The following is a 26,331-nucleotide window of genomic DNA, read 5'->3' on the forward strand; positions in this document are numbered from 1 at the left end:
AACCTTATACAAGTAATTTATTTACATAAATATCACACAGACCATTTGGTGTTACAGAACAACAGCTACTTGGGTCCATGTGAGAAGTGATATTACTCAGGGCCTTCCCTAAGATGCAGCTGCCTCTATTCACTTTGTCTCAGGCTTTTTCTCTCCAGCGTCAAGTTTTGGTAATTCAACCGGCTCACGATGTGCTGGGAAAGTTTCCCACGGGCTATTGAGGTCAAATTTGCGGAATTCCTGGGATAGTTCAACTGGCTCAGCAACCACACGTTTGACTTCATCATCATAACGTACCTGGAAGAAAAGGTAACAAGTAACATCGGTGACATACTTCATGAGATCGAACAATTAACATTGGTGTTTAATTATTTCTAAATAGCTGATGTGCTTGCATTGCAGATTTTTAGAACATAGAACGTACTGCACAGAAATTGGCCCTTAGGCCCAAAATGTTTGGGCCGAACTTGGTGCCAAATTAAACAGATCTCATCTGCCTGTACATGATCCATATTCCTCTGTTCCTTGCACTTGCATTTCTAAAAGCCTCTTTTTTTTTTTTTTTTTTTAATTTATTTATTAGAAGTAGACATATTATAAAATGTAGTTACATATTATAGTTAAAAAAAAAAACTTTTCATATACAATGTCATACATTATAAAAAATTTCCATTATCAATTACTTCTGCTTCTAGTATTTTTATTTTTTATAGAAAGCGAGAAAAAGAGAGGGTAGAAAGTTACAAATAAAAAAGAAAGCAAAAAACAAAACAAAAAACAACACAACAGAAAAACAAGGGAGGTGGAATGGGTTACCTGTAATACATCAATGGAGATAGGTTCGTAGGTTATAAAGTATAGAGTATAGTTTTTCATCTGTTCCTGAGTTCAAGTTTCAGCTGGGTCCTCGTGCTGTGCCAATCTACCCCTTCAGATAGTTAATGAATGGAGCCCAAATTTTATGGAAAAGATCTTGTTTGTCCATTAAGACAAGTCTAATTCTTTCTAAGTATAGGGTCTCCGACATTTCCGTAATCCACATTTTAATTGTGGGGGTTGTAGGGCCTTTCCAAAATTTTAATATTAATTTTTTTCCGGTTATTATACTGTAATTGAGGAAGTTTCTTTGGTTTGTTGTGAGTGTTAAGCTTTGTTCTGATATTCCAAGTATTATTAATTTTGTGTCTGGGTCCAGTTTTGTATTAATAACTTCTGAAGTTATTTCAAAAATATCTGTCCAGAAATGTTTAAGTTTTATACAGTTTGCAAACGTATGTGTTAAATTAGCCTCTAAATGTAGACATTTATCACAAATAGGAGAGATTTGTGGGAAGATTCTATTTAGTTTTATTTTAGAGAAGTGTAGTCTATGTAAGACCTTGAATTGTATTAAAGTATGTCTGGCATTTAATGAACATTGATGTATTTGTTGTAAACTTTCGTCCCACATATCTTTCGTGATAGGATGACCTATTTCATTTTCCCATTTGTATCTATATGGTTCGGTCGGTGGTACCTCGTTATTTAGTAGGGTGTTATAAATATAAGCTATTAGTTTTTCAGTATTAGGATGCTTGTTCAGACATTCATCAAGAATTTCTGATTCCCTATTCCTGTAAACTTGTGTATTAGATTTAACATAATCTCTAATTTGTAGATATGTGAAGAAATTATTTGAGTGCAGTCCATAATTCAGTTGTAACTCTTGAAATGAAAGAAAAGTACCTTTCCCATAAAGATGTCCTATATTTTTGATTCCATGATTTTTCCATTGTGTGAAACCTTTGTCCATAAAGGATGATTTGAATAAAGGATTATTTACAATGGGAAGGCAGAGTGGTATATTATTCAATTTTAAATCTTTTTTTATTTGTTTCCAAATTCGTATTCCACTATGTATTATGGGGTTTTCTTTATAGGTTTTTTTGTGCAGTTTTGTGGGGGCAAATATGATCGGTCCAATTTCAAAAGGTAGACAGTCTTCCTTTTCCATCATTAGCCAATTTGGTCCATTTCTTCCAGCCAAAAAGTCATGTTTTTAATATGGACTGCCCAAAAATAAAATAAGAAATTTGGCAAAGCCAGACCTCCATTTATCTTTGATTTACATAAATGTTTTTTACTTATTCTATGATTCTTATAATCCCAGACAAAACTTGTAACAATGGAGTCGACTTTTTTGAAAAAGGTTTTTGGGATATATATCGGAATTAATTGAAGTAGGTACAGCAGTTGCGGTAAAAAAATCATTTTTATAGCATTAATTCTCCCAAGCATTGAAATGGGGAGTGTTTTCCAGTATTGAATATTCTTATGTAGTTTATTCAGTAAGGGTGGGAAATTTAGTTTAAATAAAGAGGTATATGTCTTAGTTACATAGATTCCTAAGTATTTAAATTTATCTTTAACTATTTTAAAAGGGGATTGTGTATTGTATGTAAATTGAATTTTGTTATTGACATGATTTCGCTTTTATTCCAATTGATTCTATATCCCGAAAACTGACCAAATTGAGTTATTAGATTTAATAGGTTTGGAATACTAGTTTCTAATTTTGTAATATATATTAGTATATCATCTGCATATAAGATTTTATTCCTTGTGTCTCTAGTATTGTATCCAAATATTCCTGGATGGTTTCTAACGCTTTCTGCTAGGGGTTCGATTGCGAGAGCAAATAATAGTGGGGATAGTGAGCATCCTTGTCTACAGCCTCTAGAGAGATTAAATTTAGTTGATAACATTTTGTTTGTTAATATTCTAGCTGTTGGGTTAGAATATAACAATTTAACCCATGTACAGTACTTCTCTCCTAGTTGAAATTTTTCCATCACCGAAAATAAATATGGCCATTCTACCTGGTCAAATGCTTTTTCAGCATCTAACGAGATAATTGCTAGCTCTGCATTAGGGATTCTATTGGAGTATATAATATTAAATAATCTTCTCAGATTAAAAAATGAATACCGTTTGGGGATAAACCCTGTTTGGTCAGGATGTATTAATTTACTGATCACTAAGCTCAATCTATTAGATAGAATCTTAGTTAGTATTTTCTGATCAGTATTTAAGAGGGCTATAGCTCTGTATGAACCTGGGTCTTCAAGATCCTTGTCCGTTTTTGGTATAAGTATGATTCTTGATTCATTTAGAGTTTCTGGGAGTTTCTGTTGAGTATAAGCGTATTTGTACATTGTCTATAGGCGTGGGGAAAGCAAATCATAATTTTTTTAATAAAATTCCGAATTTAGACCATCGGGTCCTGCCGACTTTCCGTTTTTTAAGGACTTTATTGATTCTTCAATGTCTTTTATCGTAATTTCAGACCCTAGCAATTCTCTCTCTTTCTGATCTAGACCCGCAAACTTACAATTCTGTAAAAATGTTTCCATTCCCGTTGATTGTTCTGTTATTTTAGATGAATACAATTTTTGGTAGTATTGTAGAAATCTATCATTAATATCTTTAGGCAGTGTTAATGTTTCTCCCTTATCTGTTCTAATTTTGTATATTGTTTTTTCCCCGTCCAATTTGCGAAGTTGACGCGCTAATAGTTTTTGTGGTTTGTCACCAAATTCAAAATTTAATTGTTTTGTATGTTGATAAAGTTTTATAACTTGGTCTGAATAAATCTTGTTTAATTTATATTTCAATACTGCAATTTTATTGTGTTTTATCGTGGATGGTGCTGCTGCATTTTCTGTGTCTAATTGCTTTATTTCCATTTCCAGTTTCTGTTGTTTGGCCCTATTCTCTTTATTAAAAAATGATTGGGAAGAAATTAATGCTCCTCGTACAAATGCTTTAAATGTTTCCCAAAGAAGGGAGGCAGAGATTTCAGGGCTATCGTTAGCCTCAAAAAACATTTTAATCTGTTTTACTAGATATTCATTACATGACTTATCTTTTAAGATTTGGGGATTAAATCTCCATTGTGACTGTGTCTCTGCCATTCCGTTTACTTTGATCATAAATGTTAATGGGGCGTGGTCTGAGATTATGATGTTATGATATTGTGAGTTATAGGTGAATGGGATAAGTTTTGAATCTACTAAAAAATAGTCTATCCTTGAGTAAGTTTTATGTACTGGTGAGTAAAATGAATATTCTCGGCCCGATGGATTTTCAAATCTCCAAACGTCCTTAATATTAGTGGTATTAATGTATGAATTTAAAAATTCACTTGATCGAGATTTTAGTTTTCTTTGAGTTGATGATCTATCCAAACAAGCATCCAATGTACAATTTAAATCTCCACCGATTATTAAGTTTTGTTGTGTACCTTCCGGGATATTGTTAAGAATTCTCTTAAAAAACAGAGGGCTATCAAAATTTGGTCCATACACATTGAGGAGTGTCACCTTTTTTAAGTATAACCCCCCTATTATTATAATATATCTGCCTTCAATGTCTTCTATCGTTGATATATGTTTAAAGGGTATACCTTTACGAATTAATATTGCAACACCTCTTGATTTATGTGAGAATGAAGAATGGTACGCTTTAGCAATCCATTTTGCTTTCAGTCTGTGTTGTGCTTCCTTTTTAAGATGTGTCTCCTGGAGAAATATTATATCTGTTTTCAATGATTTTAAATGTGCTAACACTTTGCCTCTCTTGATAGGTTCATTAATTCCCTTAACGTTCCAACTACAGAATTTAATTCCCTCACCCCCAATTTTTATATTCATGTCTTGCATCTTGTGATTAAGTGGTAGAGCAGATGATTCAGCACACTCAACCCTACCTTATACTTGAACTTCAGGTAGATGAATTTTAGGTCACGTCTGTTTTCCATCCGAACGTATCTCCTTAAATAAAATATGCAATTCCATTCCAAATACAAAATATAATGTGATATAAGATAAAAAAAGGTGATAGCTAATAGGGTTAGTAAAGTGTGGAAAGTAAAAAAGAAAAGCAACTACAACTACAATTAGTGCAGTTAGTGATAGCCACCCTAATGTGGCTAAGCATCTATGGACTTCCGTAGCTTTCGGTTTATAAAAATACTAGCTCCGTGCTTTCCTTGAAAGGAAAGTTTCCAATTCGATGCATACAATTTGTGGGGGGGAAAGAAATATTGATTATATTCCATTAATGGTATAATTAGTAGTCTCAAATTGAAATATTAGTTTTGTATAATATAAACATTTATCAAAGAATAATCAAAAACGAAAACATCAGAGAGAGGGCCATCAAACATTTCTCATTATAAAATACCTGAATCATACTTTACTTATATTTCATACTTTTAATTAATTCTTAAATAATCTAAATAATCTTGTTATCATTAGTTAGTGTTAGTTAATATTCTTGATTATTAATAGTTGTTAGAGGTTAGAGGTTAGTACTAGAATGTTAGTATTATATATCCGTTGCAGGAAATATACCCAATTCTTATTGCGAATTTTAGGCAACTCTTAAATATAATAGTTTAAAGTTTAGAGTTCCATATCTTCTCTGCGAGATAGCAGTGTCCGAGTAGGTGTTAAGAGTTGAATATTTTTCAATATTTGATCTTGTCTTCGACTTTCTTGGCAAATTCAAATGCTTGATGAAGAAGTCCATACACATTGAGGAGTGTCACCTTTTTTAAGTATGCTTGATGAAGAAGTATTCCTTCTTCTCGTAACTGACTCTCAGTGTTGCGGGGTATAACAGTCCATATCTCAGATTCTTTATGTTCTTCAGTATTCTTCTTGTTTCTGTGAACAACGCTCTTTTCTTAGCAACTTCCACGGGGTAATCTCTGAATACGCTAATCTTGTCTCCTTCATATACAAGATTTCTGCTTTTGCCAATTTTCCTCATCATGTCATCCAATACATGGTCATGTTGGACCTTTACTATCATTATTCTTGGTCGGTCGCCCACCTTTGGGCGACCCACTCTGTGCGCTCGGGCAAGTAATGGCGCCTGATCCAGGTTCAAAATTGTTTTCAGTACTTCTGCAGCAAATTCACGGGGGTCACGAGTCCCCTCTCTGCCTTCCTAGATGCCCACGATTCTTAAGTTCTGACGCCTCTGTCGTCCCTCCAAGTCTGTACATTTTTCAGTTATTTGATACAATAACTTTGATAGGCGTTGGTTCTCAGTGATGAGTTGTTTTGTAGTTGCGGTGCTTGTCTCTGCAAGTTCCTCAAGTTCTTTTACAATCTTGTAGTGTTGGTCTAATGTCAGGAGAATAGGTTCAAGTTTAGAATCAAATCTGGATTCCATCTTATTCAGTTTTCCATTTACTTCTTCAGCGTTTTGAGTCATATTTCTTTCCATTTCTAATTTCCAGTCCTCAAGGACTTCGTGTACAATCTCTGTGACCTCTTCTTTAATTTGTTCTTGCATTTCTTTTTTTAAAGATGCTAGCTCCTTTTTAACCTCTTGAAAGTTCTGTCTAAGATTTTTAAGTTCCTCCTTAAGGAATGTTTTTAATTCTTCTTTTAATTCTTCCATCTCAGTCTTATTCTTCTTCTTTGAGATGTCTTCTCGGGATGCTGTTAAACCTGAGGCCGAGGCTCCAGTTGGGCCTACCTCTTTAGACTTGCCGTTTTTTGCCTTGTGGGGGGGAGTATGTTGAGTCGACATACTGCCGGTGTCGCGCGCCTGATGACGTCACGGGCTTAGTACAAAACAATCGGTCCCGGTTTCTGCAGGTAGGATCTGTCTTTTCCTCCCGTTTTTTCGGTTTTTTCACGGAGCTAGTTGGCGCGAGTCTCTCCTACTCCATAGCGCCACCGGAAGTCTCTAAAAGCCTCTTAAAAGCCTCAGATCTCCTCCACCACCACCTCAGGCAATGCCTTCCAGGCCCTCAACACTGTATACAAAACTTGACATGTATATCTTCATTAAACTTTCCCCCTCTCACCTTACAACTATGAGCTCCAGTGTTGGACATTTTTACCCTGGGTAAAATGCTCTGACTGTCTACCCTGTTTATGCCTCTCATGATTTTATACACTTCTATCAAGGCTCCCCTCAACCTCAGACCTTCCAAAGAAAACAATCCAAGTTTATCCAACTTCTCCTTGTACCTGAAAGCCTCTAAACAAGGCAGCATTTTGGTAAACCTCCTCTGCACATTCTTCAAAATCTCCACATCCTTCCTGTCATGTAGCGACAGAACTGCAGGCAATACTCCAAATACTGCACGCAATACTCAAGACTTTTTTCAGAAATTTCAGGAACAGGGTGAATGATAGAGAAAAACAAAAGTCAATTAAAAAAAATTGATAGCTACACTATTGTAGAAACAAGATGTTATACCTCCACATAGCCAGACAGTGGAAAGTCTTTGCGGAAAGGATGGCCTTCAAATCCATAGTCTGTAAGAATTCGTCTCAGGTCTGGATGGTTAGCAAAGAATACGCCATACATATCCCAAATCTGGAATGAATAGTAAAAATTTCTAATTTAATTATAAACTTTAAATTGTAGACTTAATAGATTCAATATATTTATGAAAGACATCGGAAATTTGTGCATCCAACCTACAAAATCTAAAATTATCTACTGGATAAAATGTTTTAAATTATAAAACCATACATAATAAATACATTACTTAAATGTCACTTCTGAATTAGATCATTTATTGTATCTTGACTTAATCTAATGTCCTATTTTCCGTGCTTGCATCCCAAAGCGCAGTAGAGTTGTTTTAAATCGTATTATTAATTGTGTGGCTGCTTTTGGAAAATAAGCATCTTACAACAGTTAAGTCCAATTCAACCCTAAAAGCCTCATGATTTTTCACTTGGAATTCAAATTTTAACAGATCAATGAAGTAAAAGTCACCCAGTTTATCAAATCTGCTCTTTCCAGATAAATTAAGAGCCATCAAAGGCTGGATGCCCCCAAAACTGATGCCACACCTCAAATTAAAAATTCAAATCTGTACTGCTGACATCCACAAGCAACTTTCCTCCACCAAATTAGATAGCCATCCTGAATTTATACACACAACCTTCAATTGGTATTTGTTACTACGTACAAAGTAGTTCAGCAAGTTCTATAAAAAAGTAAATCATTTAAATAACATCTCTCGTCAGAACAGGTAAGAAGTCCCATTGAGACTGGAGTCTACCTTTGGTTTTTAGACATTTAACGATAAAGCAATGATTTGTAGTTTTCTTCATACTGATCTCCAATCCTGCCTACAACTAGCTACCTAAAGCCTTGTTTTCATATTCAATTAAATGAATAATCTACCCTCATTAATAATTAATAGGCTGTCAGAATGTTGTTGAACCTCTTCTTTGCCGGTCCATCAGATTCTGTCAGCAAGCTCTAGCCTCCGATATCTAATATTGCTCTGCTCTTAGTTCAATTATCTACCACTCCTTACGGTTACATCCCTCCAAGCATTGCACTTTGTCTTGCCTTTCCAGGAGGCAAACTATTAATAAAACAGGAGAATCCAGGTCTTCTTCTTGCATATGTCGTGCACAGCCTAAAGTTGAAGGACAACTTGTTCTATTTGATCTTATTTGATTATGCACGTCAGGTTGATTGCATTCGTTGAAACAGGGCGGACCACGTGAAGGTTGCAACCTCCCACCTCATGAATTCAGGTCAGCTTATATTCATGGTGAGAGCAACAAAATTAATCTCAGATCAATGCCCTTTGCCTGAGCTGGAAAAAAAATCATTGTATTGCTTCAGCTCACCTCTCTTTCATACCAGTTTGCAGCTTGAAACACAGGTACTAAGGAATCCAACGGCGTCAACTCATCGGTGTAAGTTTTCACACGTATGCGAGAATTAAACCGCAGCGAAAGCATGTTATATACAACCTATTGCAAAAGAAGCAGTTATCTTAAAATTCAATCATGACTATCATTAATCAGAACACTGAAACAAGATACAAGATACACCGAAACAAATGAAAGTCTTGCACAAATTGTCAATTTTTGTAAAACTCTGAAATACATCATTGCATATTCTTTATATTTATGCATGCATGGAATTAAACAAGTGATTTGGCAATTTGGAATTTCCTATCATGGCTTTTGTTTATGATTAACTCTATACTTTTTTAAGCATCAAAAGGAAGTGATGTGTGGAAAAGTGTTCAAACAAAATACGCAAATTTTCTTTGAGCTTTATTTTCTGATAGGTGATTGCTGTGATATTTGCATGTATGAAGTCTATGCCATCATTCAAGAAATGAAGAAGTTGAAGTCCATTCTCATTGTAATTGGCAATATACAATTGGCAATGGTGTCTCATTGATAAAGATGCTGTTGTAAGGTTCATTTGAGACTATGCACTCACATGCCGTTCACATGTATTTTTGTTAATTTCACTCAAAAGTGTGATCTGATGAAGATTGTCAGAGTCCTGACCTATGCCATTTGCTATTTATTTTGTTCTTAGAGCACTGCACACATAACTCTTTCACTTCTGTTCTGTTCCTACTTCTCATACAAGATCTACTTTGGAAGGAAGTAGTCTTCCATTTTAGACAACATTTTACCCAATATATTTTATGCTTCGGCAAGCAATAAGCATTTTAAGTAAAATCTAATAAATACAAAGTAATTTGAAATTCTCATAATAAAATGTGCACAATTTAAAAGCTGCTATAAATGTAATACTTCATAACTGTAGCCCTGACCCTTTATCCCATTACCTCGAATCTAAACGGACGAGTTGGGACATCCACTGCAGTCTCATCAGCAAGCGATTTAAATTGGGCATTGGTATGATCTCGCAGGAATGTCAGCACCGGTATTATGCCATCTGGATGGATACAGAGTTCCAATTCATTGAAACAAGTTACCTATTGAACAAAGGCAAGACAAAGATATGTATTGAAGAAAAATAAAAAATAATTGCAGGTGTTGGGAATTTGAAATAAATACAGAAAATGCCAAAAACATTCAGCGGGTCATAGAGAGTCACAGAGACATACAGTGTGGAAACAGGTCATTCGGCCTTACTTGCCCATGCCAACCAACGTGTCCCATCTATACTCGTCCCACCTGCCTTCATTTAGCCCGTAACCTTCTAAACCTATCCTATCCATGTACCTGTCCAAATATCTTTTAAACATGGTAATAGAACTTGCCTCAAGCTACCTCCTCTGGCAGCTTGTTTCATAAACTTACCACCCTTTGTGTAAAAACGTTGCCCCTCAGGTTCTTGATTACTCTATTCTGGGTAAAAGACTGTGCATTTACCCTATCTATTCTTCTCATGATTTTATACACCTCTATAAGATCATCCCTCATCGTCCTGTGTTGTAACGTATAAAGTCCGAGCCTGCTCAACCTCTCCCTACAGCTCAGGCAGCTCATATAGCTCATACAGCTTACCTGAATGTGTTGGACATATTTGGGAAGAATGTCAGCAACATATTCACCAAACTGGGATAGCTGGTTGCGCTGTAGTTCATCCTTTGGTCTGACAGTTGCTGCAAGATAAAATGCCTGATAAACCACAAGTATGGAGTTTCTATCATATTTTTTCCCCCATTAAAAGCATCCAGGCTTCTTGGTTCATTTTTCCAACAAATCTCAATGTGTCAGTCAATTTATTTTACAAATCCAAGTATTAATAAACGGTGTTGCAATTGGAACAAGTTAAAATCGGACTTGTCTGCACCTGGTATTAGCTTTCCGAAACCTCTCCATCACCAAGTCACAAGTCAGGACTGTAATAGAATGTTTTCCATATCTGGATGAGGGAATCTACATTAATCATGGTTCAACATTACTTCGATGAAGGTAGATTACTGGTAGGCAACACATCCATTGACTTAATCATCTGCAGCACATTAAGCAATAATTTGCTAAAACCAAAACAGCAGCACTTCACACAGCAGAAACCTTCATTTACAAGGATAAGGACAGCAGATACACAGAGTATCATCATGGTGTACCTTTAACACTTGGACCTCAGCAGAGTTAGAAAAAAGCTCATCACCATTTCTGCACAACCAATGGCAAACACACAATACTGTTTTCATCCTAGAGAACAATGAAATAAAAAATCCCACCTCACATATTATGTTGCTTAGTTAACTTAAATTTCCAATTCAACCCCAAGCACATGTTAATCATAATGTAAAAGATTAACCTTTATTACATACCACACCACCTTTCCTTGTAACTGAATCCTCTCTTATGTGGCACTCTTGAAAAATTGTTTCGCTCTCCAAGTAGAGAACCATAATTACTAACTCTCTGTAAAAGAGCGCCTTTACTTGGAAGCTTCCCAATGTCGTCTGTGGATTTGCGTATTAAAACCAAGATACAATTAAAAGAACATTTGGCAGTTACTTACGTCGTGTCTCGGGGGTCGATCCCTCATACCTGGTTTGCGATACTGAAACACTCCAGCCCGGGGCTAAGATAAAAACACAGGCAAGATTTTAACATCTCATTTGGATCAAAATAATTTAAAAAATGAATCTATGTATTTTACATAAACTGAAACTGTAATACAAATCAAAATCACACTTGATAAAGAAACATTAGGAATAAAAAGTGACCGTTAATTAAATGGAGCACTAGCTGAAAATATAAGTGATATAACTTAAAATATAACGAGTACAAAATTAAAGTGGGATTCTTTAATAGGTCCATCAGCCTTGGCTCATCGAGACACAGGACAAGTCAAGGTTCAAACAATTTTGCCCATAATCTAGGACTCTTCTGGAGTACTCACGACCCCTACATCTCAAAAGTGACAACGCTTTATTTTTTATTCTGGACAGCTAGATGTAAATAATGTCATGGTATTATACTAGACACAAGAAAATAGTCTCAGCATCATTGTTAATATTTATCCTATTTAAAAACATTGATTGTTAACAGTAATAAAAATGAAATAGCCTATTGACAAGTGAAGGTTTTTGGTTAGGAGGTAATATGCAGGTACAGAGAGAAAGAAAATGTTGAACACATCACATAACTGAATTAGAGTACTGGTGCCAGCTGGGATCTGTAGCAGGGCGTCAGCGTTTAAACATAGAAAAGTACAATGCAGCAATAGGCTCTCCAGTCCATAATGTCTGTGCCAAACATGCCAAGAATAAACAAATCTCATCGGCTTATACATTACTCATATCCATTCCTAGCATATCTGTGCCTATCTACCTTAAACACCACTATTGTGTCTGCCTCCACCACCGTTCTGGCAGCGCACTCCAAGCACCCACCATCCTCTGTGTAAAACATTTACCCTGCACATCTCCTTTAAACTTTGCCCCTCTCACCTTAAAGCTCTGCCCTCCAGTATTTGAGATGCCCATCCTGTGAAAAAGGTTGACTGTCCACCATATCTATGCCTCTCATAATTTTATAAACTTCTATCAGGTTTCCTCTCAGTCACCAATGCACCAGAGAAAGAAACCCAACCTCTCCTTGTAACTAGTATTTTCAAATCCAGGCATCATTCTGGTAAACCTCTTCTGCACCCTAATTCTAACCCTCCATATCCTTCTTGTATTAGTGCGACCAGAACTCACAGAATACTCCAAATGTGGCCTATCCAAAGTCCTATAAAACTATATCATGACTTCCACATTCTTACATACAATGCTCCGACCAATGAAGGCAAGCATACTATATGCTTTCTTTACCACTCTATCTACTTGTATTGCCTGTTTCAGGGACTTGTGGACATGGATCCCAATATCCCTCTGCATATCAATGTTGTTAAGGGTCTTGCCATTCATTCATTATCTTTACATTCGGCTTCCCAAAGTGCCATACCACGCACTTGCTCAGATTAAATGCCATCCGGCATTTGTCCACCCATTTCTGTAGCTGATCTATATACTGCTGCATACTTTGACAGCTTTCATCACAGTCCCCAACCCCAGCAATCTTGGTGGCATCTGTAAACTTACTAACCAACTCTTCTACATTTAAGCAGCCAAGGTCTCCAGCCTGAATATTGTCTTTCCATCACAAACCTACCCCTTCAAACAGTAAGCGAGTTCTGAACCCAAGTCACTGGTAATCCTGTAACAGTGTCTTACTCTTCTGGATTATCTTACCGGGGAGACTTTATCAAATGCCTTACTAAATCCATGTAGACAACATCCATCACCCTCCCCTCATCGGTCACCTTCATCACCTCCCCAGAAAACTCAATCATGTCAATCCTTGAGCTGCTCTACCTTCTCCCTGTTACCCTTTTGATTTTAAAGTAGGTATAAAAAGCCTTTGGATTTTCATTAATTTGACTCACCAAATCCATTTTGTGGCCCCTTTTGTACCTTCTAATTGGCCGATTGAGTTCTTTCCTCCTTGCTTTATATTCCTCAAAAGCCCTGTCTGATTCCATCTTTTTAAACCTGGCATACGCTTCCTTCAGACACAAGGAACAGCAGTTGCTAGTTTATAAGAAAAAGACACAAAATGCTGAAGTAACTCAGTGGGTTAAGCAGCATCTCTGGAGAACATGAATGGGCAACGTTTTGGGTTGGCACCATTGGGCAGATGATAGTAGTTGGGGGGAGAAAGCTGGAAGAGACATGGGGATGGGACAAATCTTGGCAAGAGATGGCAGATACATGTGACGGGTGGGGGAGGGGGGGGGTGATGATTGATTGGCAATGGGTGGATAAAGGCCAGAGATGAAGAGACAAAAATAGTGAGAAAGGGAGATAAGAATAGGCTTGAAATTTGATGCCAGAGGAAGTAATATAGGTGGAAGAGGACAGGGACAGGAGAAAGGGAGAAATGGGTACGTATCCAGTTAGGGGCACAGGGAAGAGAAGGGGGAGGTTGTAGGTTAGCTACTTAAAATTGGAGAATTCAATGTTCATTCTATTGTGTTGTAAGCCACTGGAGGAGGCTTAGAACGCAAAGGTCAGTATTGGAATAGAAAGGGAAGTTAAAACTGTTGGCAACCAGGATATACAGCAAGCCTTGGAAGATTTAGCCGGTTAAAGGAGGTGCATGTGAATCTCTGTCTAACCTGAAAGGACTGCGGGGACCCTGCATAGATGTGAGGGAGAAGGTATAGGGACAGGTGTTACAGGGGAAAGTACCTGAGGAGGGGGTGGTTTTGTGTGGGAAGTGATGAGTGAACCAAGGAGTTGTGGAGGGAGCTGTGGAAAGTGAAAAGGGGCAGAGGTGGGAAGATGTGGTGGGATCACAGTGAAGATGGCAGAACTGTTGGAGAATAATGTGTTGGATATTGCGACTAGTGAGGTGAAAAGTAACGACCAGTAACACTATCCTTGTTCCGTCTGGGGGCGGGGCAGAATGACACAAGGAACTGCAGAAGCTGGTTGACAAAAAAAGACTAAGTGCTGGAGTAACTCAGTGGGTCAGGCAGCATCTATGGAGAACATGAATAGGTGACATTTCGGGTCAGTACCTTTCTTCAGACTGACCCCGTAGTAGGGCAAGGCAGAGGAAGCTGGAAGAGTGGAGCGGGTGCAAATATGTGAGGGAGAGTTTCGATTGGCAGCTGGGTGGACTAAGACCGGGGATGAAAAGATAAAAAATGTGAGATCAGGAAAGAAAATGCATAATATATGGATCCAGAAGTAGGAATATAGGTAGGTAGGTGGGGTTGACGTAATATTGCAGAATTCAGATCCAAATATCTTGGAATCGTTAAAGCAGTGTTTTCTATTGTGTTAATATGCCCCAGTATTCACTTCTTCTTCTATGCCTGTTCACATGGTCGTTAATTCCTCAATCTTTCAAAAAATCACCAAATTTTTCTTTAAATGCCTCCTGCGACCTAGCTTGCATAATTGTCCAGGGATAGCAAATTCCAGATATGGAAGAATTTCTTTAAGAAGAAATTCATACACATCTCTGTTTAAATGACTTCCTTCTTTTCTTGACATTAGTTGCCCTCGTTCAAGACTCTCCCAAAAACACCTCAATGTTAACTCTATCATATCCCTTTGGATCTTGTGTGACTCAATTTTCTAAACAAACAAAAAGAGATGCAACTTTTTTTTAGTTTTTGATAGAATAACCCACATGTCCCCTTTGGACTGTCTCCAATGGTAGTATATCCTTTCTTAAATAAGGGGTTCAAAACAGTATGCAACAAAACCCTGCATAATTGTAATGATACTTCTCTAAATCTGAACTCTGACTCCCTTGAAATAACACCCAATGTGCCACTTGCATTGTTAACTACTGGCTGCACTTAAATGTTATCGTTTTTGGATTTGCAAGCAAGATCCATGCTAAATTCCAAACAATCTCTCAAAAGTCTGCCTTTTGAGTTCTCCCACTGAAGTGCATGGCATTACACGTTCCTACATAAAACTACATTTCCTCTCTCACTCAACCTTTATCTTGTTCAAGAGTTCAAATATCCCCACTACAGTATACACTCTCATATTTTTTACGTTTTCTACTAATTCTGATGACTTACACTCTATCCTACCCTATATTATGAGCAGATAGTTTGGCATGGAGCAGCTGGCAGAGTGGCTGCCGCTCAGCACTGGGGAACCGGGTTTGATCCCGTCTGTATGAAGTTTGCATGTTTTTCCTGTGATCGCGTGGGTTTCCTCCGGGTGCTCCAGTTTCCTCCAACGTCCCAAAGATACATAGAAACATAGACATAGAAAATAGGTGCAGGAGGAGGCCATTCGGCCCTTCGAGCCAGCACCACCATTCATTGTGATCATGGCTGATCATCCCCTATCAATAACCCGTGCCTGCCTTCTCTCCATATCCCTTGACTCCACTAGCCCCTAGAGCTCTATCCAACTCTCGCTTAAATCCATCCAGTGACTTGGGCTTCACTGCCCTCTGTGGCAGGGAATTACATAAATTCACAACTCTCTGGGTGAAAAAGACTTTTCTCACCTCAGTCTTAAATGACCTCCCCTTTATTCTAAGACTGTGGCCCCTGGTTCTGGACTCACCCAACATTGGGAACATTTTTCCAGCATCTAGCTTGACCAGTCCTTTTATAATTTTATATGTTTCTATAAGGTGCGGGTTTTAAGTTTGGCAGCACAGTGATGCAGTGGTAGAGATGCTGCCTTACAGCGCCAGAGACTCAGGTTCGATCCTGACTACGGGTACTGTATGTACGTCCTCCCCGTGACCGTGTGTGTTTTCTCCAGGAGCTTTGGTTTCCTCCCACATTCCAAAAAGAAGTCTGTAGGTTAATTGTCTTCAGTAAAAATTGTAAATTATCCTTCGTTTGTAGGATTGTGCTAGTGTACGGAGATCGCTGGTCAGCGCAGACTCGGTGGGCTGAAGGGCCTGTTTCCGCACTGTATCTCTAAACTAAAACTAAGATAGGACATAATTGAGGGTCAAAAAATGATCCATGTGGCATTCTACTAGTTGCACTCTGTCAGGTGTCACAAAATCTGAGTACATTTTTTTAAATTCATGGAACCCTGACATTTATCTCACGAAAGTTGTTGAAGAGATTGAAACTACATTCAAAATACTGCAATCAATGGTGGCCTCATTGTTAGGAAGGATATAAACCTTGAATGTTTCAATATCAAATTTTCAGGAGGATAGGGTCCAGAGATTTGTATTCCCCTGATCAAAAACAACAATTAAAATATGTAATTGAGTAAAGAGAATCATTTTCTCTGGTGATAGAATTCCACAAGGGGGGATAAGCTATAAGTGGAAATGAGCCATTCTGAAGTATTGTCAGAAAATACAACTTCACACAACAGAAAATATAAAAAGCTCAAACATACCAAAAAACTGGGACAATTGAAAATGTAAATATGAAATCCATGTAGAGGCATAAAGGGATGTCAAATCTAACAGTAAGTCGAGTGAAGTACAAATCAGCAATGAACTGGCTAAATGGCAGCCCAGGTGGCATGTACTACCTGAAATTCCACTGTGTAAGGTAAAATGCAGAGTAATAACATTGATTCAATCATAGGATCAAACGGTAGTGGGGCAACAGCCTTAACAAATTAAATGGGGCAAAATGGAATACCCAAACTAGTCTTTCATCTGCCAAATCTTCAGCTTTCCTGACCATGGGAGAGTGTTGCATTTATATGTCAACAATGGAACACATAACAAAGCTTTCTGTTGGAATTATTTGTGGATATAAATAAAAGGAGAGTCAGTGTACAAAGGAGAGTCAGTGGACGTTGTTTACCAGGATTTTCAGAAGGCCTTTGATAATATGCCACATGGGGCTTCTAAAGATGAGAGCCCATGGTATTAGAGAGAAGACGGGTATAAGGTTGGCTGAATGGCAGAAGGAAAAGAGTAGGAATAAAGGGGGCCTTTACTGGTTGGTTGCCAGTGACTGGCAGCGTTCCAGAGGGGTCGGTGCTGGGGCCGCAACTCTTCACGTTGTGTATCAATTATTTGGTTGAGGGAATTGAAGGCTTTGTGGTCAAATTTGCGGATGATACGAAGATAGGTGGAACAGCAGGTAGTGTTGAGAAAGCAGAGACTTTGCAGAAGGGCTTGGGACAGGTTGGGAGAGTGGGTTAAGAAGTGGCAGATGGAATACAGCGTAGCAAAGTGTAGATTCGTGCATTTTGGTAGTAGGAATAAAGGTCTAGACTATTTTTTAAATGGGGAAAGAATTAAGAAATTGGAGGTGCTAAGGGACTTGAGAGTGCTGGTGCAAGATTCTCAAAAGGTTAATTTGTACGTTGGATCGTTATTAAGGAAGGCAAATGTAATGTTAGCATTTATTTTGAGAGGTCTAGAATATAAAGACAGGGATGTAATGCTAAAGCTTTATAAAGCACTAGTCAGACAACATTTGAAGTATTGTGAGCAGTTTTGGACCATATATCCAAGGAAGGATGTCCTGAGGAGGTTTACGAGAATGATCCAGGGCATGATTGGGTTAACGTAGATGAGCTTTTGTGGGCACTTAGCTTATACTCACTGGAGTTTAGAAGGATGATGGGGTACCTCATTGAAACTTACAGACTAGTGAAAGGCCTGGATAGTGGATGCGAAGAGATGTTTTCACTAGTGGGAGTCTAGGACCAGAGGGCATAGCCTCATAATAAAAGGACGCACCTTTAGAAAGGAGATGAGTAGGAATTTCTTTAGTCAGAAGATGGTGAATCTGTGGAATTTTCCGGAGATTTTGCAGAGGCCAAGTCATTGGGTATTTCTCAGGCGGAGTTTGATAGATTCTTGATTAGTAAGGATATCAAAAAAAAGTGGATAAGTCTCCAGGTCCTGACAGGATATTCCCTAGGACATTGAGGGAAGTTAGTGTAGAAATAGCTGGGGCTATGACAGAAATATTTCAAATGTCATTAGAAACGGGAATAGTCCCCGAGGATTGGCATACTGCGCATGTTGTTCCATTGTTTAAAAAGGGTTCTAAGAGTAAACCTAGCAATTATAGACCTGTTAGTTTGACTTCAGTGGTGGGCAAATTAATGGAAAAGATACTTAGAGATAATATATATAAGCATCTGGATAAACAGGGTCTGATTAGGAACAGTCAACATGGATTTGTGCCTGGAAGGTCATGTTTGACTAATCTTCTTGAATTTTTTGAAGAGGTTACTAGGGACTTTGACGAGGGTAAAGCAGTGGATGTTGTCTATATGGACTTTAGTAAGGCCTTTGACAAGGTTCCTCATGGAAGGTTGGTTAAGAAGGTTCAACTGTTGGGTATAAATGCAGGAGTAGCAAGATGGATTCAACAGTGGCTGAATGGGAGACGCCAGAGGGTAATGGTGGATGGCTGTTTGTCGGGTTGGAGGCAGGTGACTAGTGGGGTGCCTCAGGGATCTGTGTTGGGTCCTTTGTTGTTTGTCATGTACATCAATGATCTGGATGAAGGTGTGGTAAATTGGATTAGTAAGTGTGCAGATGATACCAAGATAGGGGGTGTTGTGGATAATGAAGAGGATTTCCAAAGTCTACAGAGTGATTTAGGCCATTTGGAAGAATGGGCTGAAAGATGGCAGATGGAGTTTAATGCTGATAAATGTGAGGTGCTACACCTTGGCAGGACAAATCAAAATAGGACGTACATGGTAAATGGTAGGGAATTGAAGAATGCAGTTGAACAGAGGGATCTGGGAATAACTGTGCATAGTTCCTTGAAGGTGGTATCTCATATAGATAGGGTGGTAAAGAAAGCTTTTGGTATGCTAGCCTTTATAAATCAGAGCATTGAGTATAGAAGCTGGGATGTAATGTTAAAATTGTACAAGGCATTGGTGAGACCAAATCTGGAGTACGGTGTACAATTTTGGTCGCCCAATTATAGGAAGGATGTCAACAAAATAGAGAGAGCACAGAGGAGATTTACTAGAATGTTGCCTGGGTTTCAACAACTAAGTTACAGAGAAAGGTTGAATAAGTTAGGTCTTTATTCTCTGGAGCGCAGAAGGTTAAGGGGGGACTTGATAGAGGTCTTTAAAATGATGAGAGGGATAGACAGAGTTGATGTGGACAAGCTTTTCCCTTTGAGAATAGGGAAGATTCAAACAAGAGGACATGACTTCAGAATTAAGGGACAGGAGTTTAGGGGTAACATGAGGGGGAACTTCTTTACTCAGAGTGGCAGCGGTGTGGAATGAGCTTCCAGTGGAAGTGGTGGAGGCAGGTTCGTTGGTATCATTTAAAAATAAATTGGATAGGCATATGGATGAGAAGGGAATGGAGGGTTATGGTATGAGTGCAGGCAGGTGGGACTAAGGGAAAATAATTGTTCGGCACGGACTTGTAGGGCCGAGATGGCCTGTTTCCGTGCTGTAATTGTTATATGGTTATCAAGGGTTATGGGGAAAAAGTAGGAGAATGGGGCTGAGAGGGAATGATGGATCAGCCACAACTGAATGTGTGAAACGTCACCCATTCCTTCTCTCCAGAGATGCTGCCTGTCCCACTGAGTTACTTTAGCATTTAGTGTCTATCTTCGATTTAAATCAGCATCTGCAGTTCTTTCCTACACACAAGGTCAGCATGTGAATGGAAGGGGAAGTTAAAGTATTTAAAGCCTTCACTCTCCTCGTTCATTCCTGCCACAGGTTAAATGCATAAAGCAGATAGTACGGGAAGACCTTGTTGTCCTCTGCAATCTCCACATCCTCCTACACTCTGATAGGACCCTGTGTTGTTCCGACACCAGCCCTGTCCGTGCCTGTAGATGCCCGAGCCCTGCCTGGTCTCCCCTTCCAACCCCTATTCCCATCAACCCTGTCGATCCTCAGTGGCCCTGGAGCAAGCAGCCAGCAGTGTCACCGAGAGAAGGTCAAACAGCGGCACCATGGCTCACGTCCGCCTTGCCCTGCCTACCCGCCCACCGCCTGTGCTGGGCCGGCGCTCCCCGCCACCCCACCGTCTCCACCACCACCACCGCCGCCGCCGCTCCCTCCTCACCCGAGTTCCGGAAGCCTCTCCGCAGCCCAGCGCAGGCCAAACTCACAAGCCTGGCCGCCATGGCAATGGGAACGGAAGCAGCAGCCGGCTGTGCCTCACTAATCCCTCCCCGCCGCACCAACAGCGGGTCCCACACTAACCCTTCCCCCCTGCACTGGACGCGGAGCTGAGTGCGGCGCCTCTGGCCGACAGGTGACAAACTAGGTAATAGCAGTCCTTTTGGCAAAATCATACCAGTGAGTTAACGGGCACTAGGCCCGAGGGGGATTTCCTCAATTTTCTGGCTGTGAGAGGACATGGGGCTCAGATGGACGGCTGTTATATATTCTCCACCAGAAGCCGCTGACAATCTGTTGTTGGGCTTTTCCAGTCCCTCGGCTGCAGCCACTCGGGCCGCTCACAGGCCCCGGCTCTTCACGGACGTGTGGCCAGGCTCCCTCAGCTCCGTTTCTACGCCGATGCTCGCCAATAATGTGCAGCCTTTTCCTCCGAATATTTAGGGGTTTTTTTTTGTCTTTACATTCATTTGCTCGCAGGTTTATGGCAGTAAGCCGAACGTAAAATGTTGGTGTCAAAGTAGCGTAGAAAGGAATCTTCAAATTAGCTTATCATTTAAAGAATATAAAATATTGAAGGCACCGAGTGAGTTATTTTATCTTTGGAAAGAGTAAATGTAATAGAGTTCTATTGGAAATGTCCGGTTTTGAAACCCGATGTATCTTCCGAAATCAAGATGTAATATTCAACGGTGATTTTCTTCATTATACTCGCACATTAAAATGAAAATTCTTTTTTTTTTAAATGTTATCTAAGAAAAGCAGTGAATCTAAGGATTGGCAGCATTTTGAAATTCTACAAAGGATGACCAAGAAATTACTATAGATACAGGAAAACAGAAACACATGAAGCTGATTATAAGAACCGTAGTTATGTAGATAGGAAAAGATTAGGTGAGTGCAAATTAGGGTCTGGCACAGACAGAGATGGAGAAGTTACATTGAATTGGGTTAAGAATACTAGAAAATTCTATTCTATTCTCTTTTCTATTTATCATCTTAGAGCAAGTTACATAAATTCTACCAGAAAATCTATAGGCTAAAAAGTTGAAGTGCAAATAAGAAAGCAAAAGAAAATTATGCGTAAAGAAATATTACTAGAGAAGTATTAATGAGCTGAAAATGTAGGTTCTGAGCACCTGATGATTTACATCCCAGAGGTTTTGGAGAAGTGACTGTCTAAACACACTGGCATGTAAATGATGATGTAACCTCTAGTTGTCATATTACAAAGTTTTGTAGATTCTGGAACAATTTGTGCAAAATTTGAGGGTAGCAAATGTGACTCCACTATTTAAGAAAGAAACAAGAGGTAAAATGAAGAATTACTTGACTAAAGTTGTTAAGTGGGATAGGTTAAGTAGCTTTTTCTAACCATCACATAAATGATGGACTAAAAGATCCTTGTGCATGATACTACTTCTTATTGAGTCCATATCACAAGATTACAAATTGTTCAGCCAGAGCTGAACACACTTCTCAGCATCTGCAAACAATGGCGTCTTGCGCTTCTTGTGAGTAGTGGTGGAAAGATAGGTGGAAACAGGGCCATGACGCGAACGCTCTTTCCTTGACCCCTGCATGATACTGAATGTATGATATAGGGTGTTTGTGTTTTTAGACAAAACAACTTACCAAATATAATATGGTGTTATTTTGCAATATAGGGGGAAAAATGGTATTATGAATTTTATTCCCATAGGATCTGATTGTGCCAGTTATTATGGAGCCAGCGAGTGACATGGGAGGTGCAACCATTGCAGAGTCAACTGAAGAGAGTTATTTTATGAGCTATACCTTCACAGACAGATTACACTCCGTCCGAGTTGCTCAGAGCATAATGGATCTGTGTCTTGAAGACAGGTTGTTTGCAGATGTTACCATCTCTGTGGATGGTAAAGAATTCCAGCTTCATCGGCTAGTTCTTTCTGCTCAGAGCTGCTTCTTCCGCTCCATGTTCACCTCTAATTTGAAGGAAGCTCACAATGATGTTATAGAATTAAAAGATGTGAATGCGAGCGTTTTCCAGCTCCTTGTGGACTATATCTACCGGGGAACTGTAAAACTGAGAGTGGAGGACCTTCAGGAAACATATGAAGTGGCGGATATGTACCAATTGACCTCGCTTTTTGAAGAATGCTCTCGGTTTCTGGCTCGGACAGTTGATATCAGGAACTGTTTACAAGTCATGTGTTTAGCAGATCAGCACAGTGACCAGAAACTGTATACTGCGGCAAAACAGTGTGCAAAAACACACCTGGCCCAGCTTCACAAGACGGAAGATTTTGTGAAACTGCCCATTAGATTGTTCACGGACATCATTAAAGGTATGTGCTTATCTAACATTTCACATGATGGGGACATTTAAACATTTTATTAATTAAAGGAATATATGGGAGAAAATGTGTATGCTGTCCAAAATCTAAGATAATTTTACCAGGAGGCTAGGTCTTTTATGTAACAAATAATGGTGCAGCCTTTCTAGAGAAGAAAAAATGTTCATATTTATTCCTGTATTCTGCAGCAATTGCATTTTATATATACATTTTTTAATAAATAGTTTTTTCAATTTAGTCTTGGAAAATATGTGATCCTAAATATGCAGCTAACTTCAGGTTTTTTAATATTTTTACATTTTTATTTTGAGCTGAAACTTACTAATGACAGGAGTATACAAAACAGGATTGATTATTACTATTAAAATTTATTTGAATGTGTCATGGTGTGATTAAAATAAATAAGTAAATAAATCCCTTACACAAGAAAACAATAATTAAATTAATTTAATTGGCCCTTGAGGATATTGACCAATTAATCAATTTCCTGAAAGACTAATTAAATGCCTTTTAATGCATGTCTGAACGTTAAAAAAATGAGACCCACTCTATTATTTTCTAATTAAGCTGTTTATTTAAACAGCTACGAGGAAACATTCAGTTGGCCATGCCAGTTCTGACTCTTTGGAAGAGCTGTCAAATTAGTCCCAGTCTCTTGTTTTTATTTCCATCAATCCAAACGTTCCATTTTCAATTATATACACAATTCCCATCAGAATGTGCAGATAAATTTGCTTCTATCACTTTTCCAGACAGTGTTTTTTAATTAATAACACTACCTCACAAAAATAATCCTTTTGACAGCATCCATTGATTATCAGCCTGCCAATATAAATTGGTTTTCCTCTTGATGATTTTGAATAACTTTGAAACCTTCCTGTAACCTCTTCACTCAAGGAACATACCTAATGTAACTAGTCATTCCAAGTAATTGAACCCTCTCATTCCTAGTTTCATTCTAACGTAATTACTCTGTTCCTATTCCAAACGCTTGATGGCATTTTGCAAACTAATTAAGCTGATTACTCTCCTGGTTTACCATTTCATAATCATAATAATAATCATACTTTATTAGCCAAGTATGTTTTGCAACATTAGAGGAATTTGATTTTGGGAGGCAAATACTGTCAAAATCATTCAACTTGTTATATAGAGGAAACTGAATGTTTCCTGAAGAAGTCTCGACCCGAAATGTCACCTATTCTTTTTCTCCAGAGATGCTGTCTGACCCGCTGAGTTACTCCAGCTTTTTGTGTCTATCTTCGGTTTAAACCAGCATCTGCAGTTCCTTCTAGACAAACTGAATGTTTTATTGGGTGGACTTCCTTTGAATTAAATGTATTGCCTTCATTTATCTAAAATATGCGCACAATCTACAGCTTTCAGTTTGCCAAAAAAGTTTTGACAAACAAGGATATTAATGGTCTACTGATCTAAGCACTTTGAAAAGTAGAATAATTGACTATAATTTTTGTTACGAATCAATTACTTTTGGAAATATGTGCAACACTTTAATACAGTACAGGAAACTGATTAATTACAGATGTCTGAAGATTAACCAGGATGAAGGGCAGTAAACAAAACCATTTAATGTGCTTCCAAGTGTATCTTGCTTTATTTAGTCTGGGTATTTAGTCCCACGATCTACAAGGATGTACAAATAATAGGATTAATGAATACATTAGTTTCCTTGATTTTGTTTTCAGCAACAGGAATGAGAGATAGTAGAATTATGTCATAAGAAACTGCAGATGCTGCCAGTCTTGAGCAAAAGACAAAGTGCTGGAGGAATTCAGCAAGAGAGGCAGTATCTGTGGAGGGAATGGTCAGACAACGTTTAAGGTCAGGACCCTTCTTCAGATCCAAATCAAAGCAACAGTGGAAAGATTTTCTATTTCACCAAAATCAGGCTAGCATGGCCAGGGAGCTGATATTGTCAGTAGACCCTGTCATTTCCAAAGTCATAACTATTTAGCCTGAGTAATGGAGTAATGATGCCAGCACTAACTGGGTTACAGCTGGGTTACAGTTCCTCTTTAGAAGGGCAGTGATGCAAACATTGTTCATGGGTCTGCAGAAAAATGCTTGCCGGACTTTCTTACAAGTTAGGACTTTATTCCTTGGAGTGCAGGATGCTAAAGGGTAAGTTTCTAAAGGTGTATAAAATAATGAGGGGAACAGATAGAATGAATGGACAGAGTTGTTTTCCCAGCATAGGAGCATCGAGAACTAGAGAGCATAAGCTGAGTGGGGAAAGATTTAACAGGATAACGAGGGGGCAACTTTTTCACATGGTGGGTGTATGGAACAAAGTGACAGATGAAGCAATTAAGTCAGGTACAACAGTATTTTAAAGACATTTGGACCATTTCATGGATAGGTAAGGTTTAGAAGGATATATAGTGTGGAAACGGGCCCTTTGGCCCAACTTGCCCACACCGGCCAACATGTCCCAGCTACGCTAGTCCCACCTGCCCGTGTTTGGTTCATATCCTTCCAAACCTGTCCTATCCATGAAGAGCGGGACAACCAGGTTCTGCAACAGCTTCATCCCCCAGGCCATAAGACTATTGAACTCACAATTAAACCGAAGCCATAACTTTCTTATACATTGCCACTTTTAAAAACTTTCCTACATATCTATTTTACAGAACTATGCACATGAAGCACTTTTTATGGACACACTAAGCACTTTTACTGATCGCCTGATATAAATGTTATATTCTGCTGCTACTTTGAAGAGTCAATGCAACGAAATTTTGTTCGATGTGCACTGTGTCTATGTGTATATCTGAATGACAATTAAAGTTAATCTAATCTAATCTAATCTTCTTAAATGTTCAGATAGTTCCTGCCTCAACTACCTCCCCTGGCAGCTTGTTCCATACACCCTCCATTGTGTGAAAAAGTTACCCCTCAGATTCCTGTTAAATCTTTTCTCCTTCACCTTAAACCTATGTCCTCTGGTCCTCGATTCACCAACTCTGTGCAAGAGACTCGGTGCATCTTCCTGATCTATTCTTCTCATATGAGCCAGGCAAATCAGACAAGCTGAGATGGGGCATCTTAGTATGCAAGGATGATTTGGGCTGAAGGGCCTGTGCTGTGTGTTTAAGCCTATATCAAGGCTTACTTCCAAAATACCTTGGTGAAGTCCTAGACAAGAACAATTGGGTCAGTAGTCTGTAGTCTTGAGCCACAGTCTGGGCTCTAGTTATAAATAATAGGAAGATTCAAAACAATAACATTTTCTTTTATGATACTCTAGATGGCGTTCCCAGCTCCCAGAAACCAGCCAAAGCGATAGAAACCTGGATTGACCATGACAAGGAAGAGCGAGTACAATACTCTGAGAACCTGTTATCCAGTTTAAAGGTACTGTACATTAAAACCAATAAGTGTAAATGTTTCAACAGGGAAATGGAAATGTACTGAAACTAAAATTACTTACCAGTGCAAAACTCAAGACAAACTTCGCAGATCCAGGGATCTAACCTCAAGTGTTATCTGTGTGGAATTGGTTACACTTGATTCTCCAGTTTCCTCCTTTGTCCAAAAGATTTGCTTGTTGGTTAAATTACTCTTCTAAATTCCCCCAATCAGATTGTCAAATACACCAGGATGCAATGAAATTCCTTATTTACA

At 38.7% G+C, this 26,331-nt stretch overlaps 2 protein-coding genes across 2 annotated transcripts in view; one reads left to right on the top strand and one right to left on the bottom strand.

Annotated features, from left to right (window-relative positions):
* Nucleotides 1-20,402, bottom strand: ndufs3 (NADH:ubiquinone oxidoreductase core subunit S3). The gene is made up of 7 exons (XM_033038898.1): nt 20,295-20,402; nt 11,284-11,346; nt 10,314-10,411; nt 9,629-9,778; nt 8,664-8,789; nt 7,264-7,383; nt 1-297 (listed from the first exon to the last, which is right to left on the bottom strand). Exons 1-7 carry the CDS (start codon nt 20,353-20,355, stop codon nt 130-132), a joined length of 786 nt encoding a protein of 261 aa, XP_032894789.1. The 5' UTR covers nt 20,356-20,402; the 3' UTR covers nt 1-129.
* The window catches only part of kbtbd4 (kelch repeat and BTB domain containing 4), a 10,600-nt gene continuing 4,627 nt past the window's right edge, over nt 20,359-26,331 (top strand). The window contains exons 1-3 of the mRNA XM_033038896.1: nt 20,359-20,498; nt 22,053-22,677; nt 25,955-26,061. Of these exons, the coding sequence (XP_032894787.1) occupies nt 22,074-22,677; nt 25,955-26,061 (711 nt within the window). The 5' untranslated portion in view covers nt 20,359-20,498; nt 22,053-22,073. The remainder of the gene's footprint in view (nt 20,499-22,052; nt 22,678-25,954; nt 26,062-26,331) is intronic.

This window comes from Amblyraja radiata, chromosome 20 (assembly GCF_010909765.2).
Source record: "Amblyraja radiata isolate CabotCenter1 chromosome 20, sAmbRad1.1.pri, whole genome shotgun sequence".
NCBI lineage: Eukaryota > Metazoa > Chordata > Chondrichthyes > Rajiformes > Rajidae > Amblyraja > Amblyraja radiata.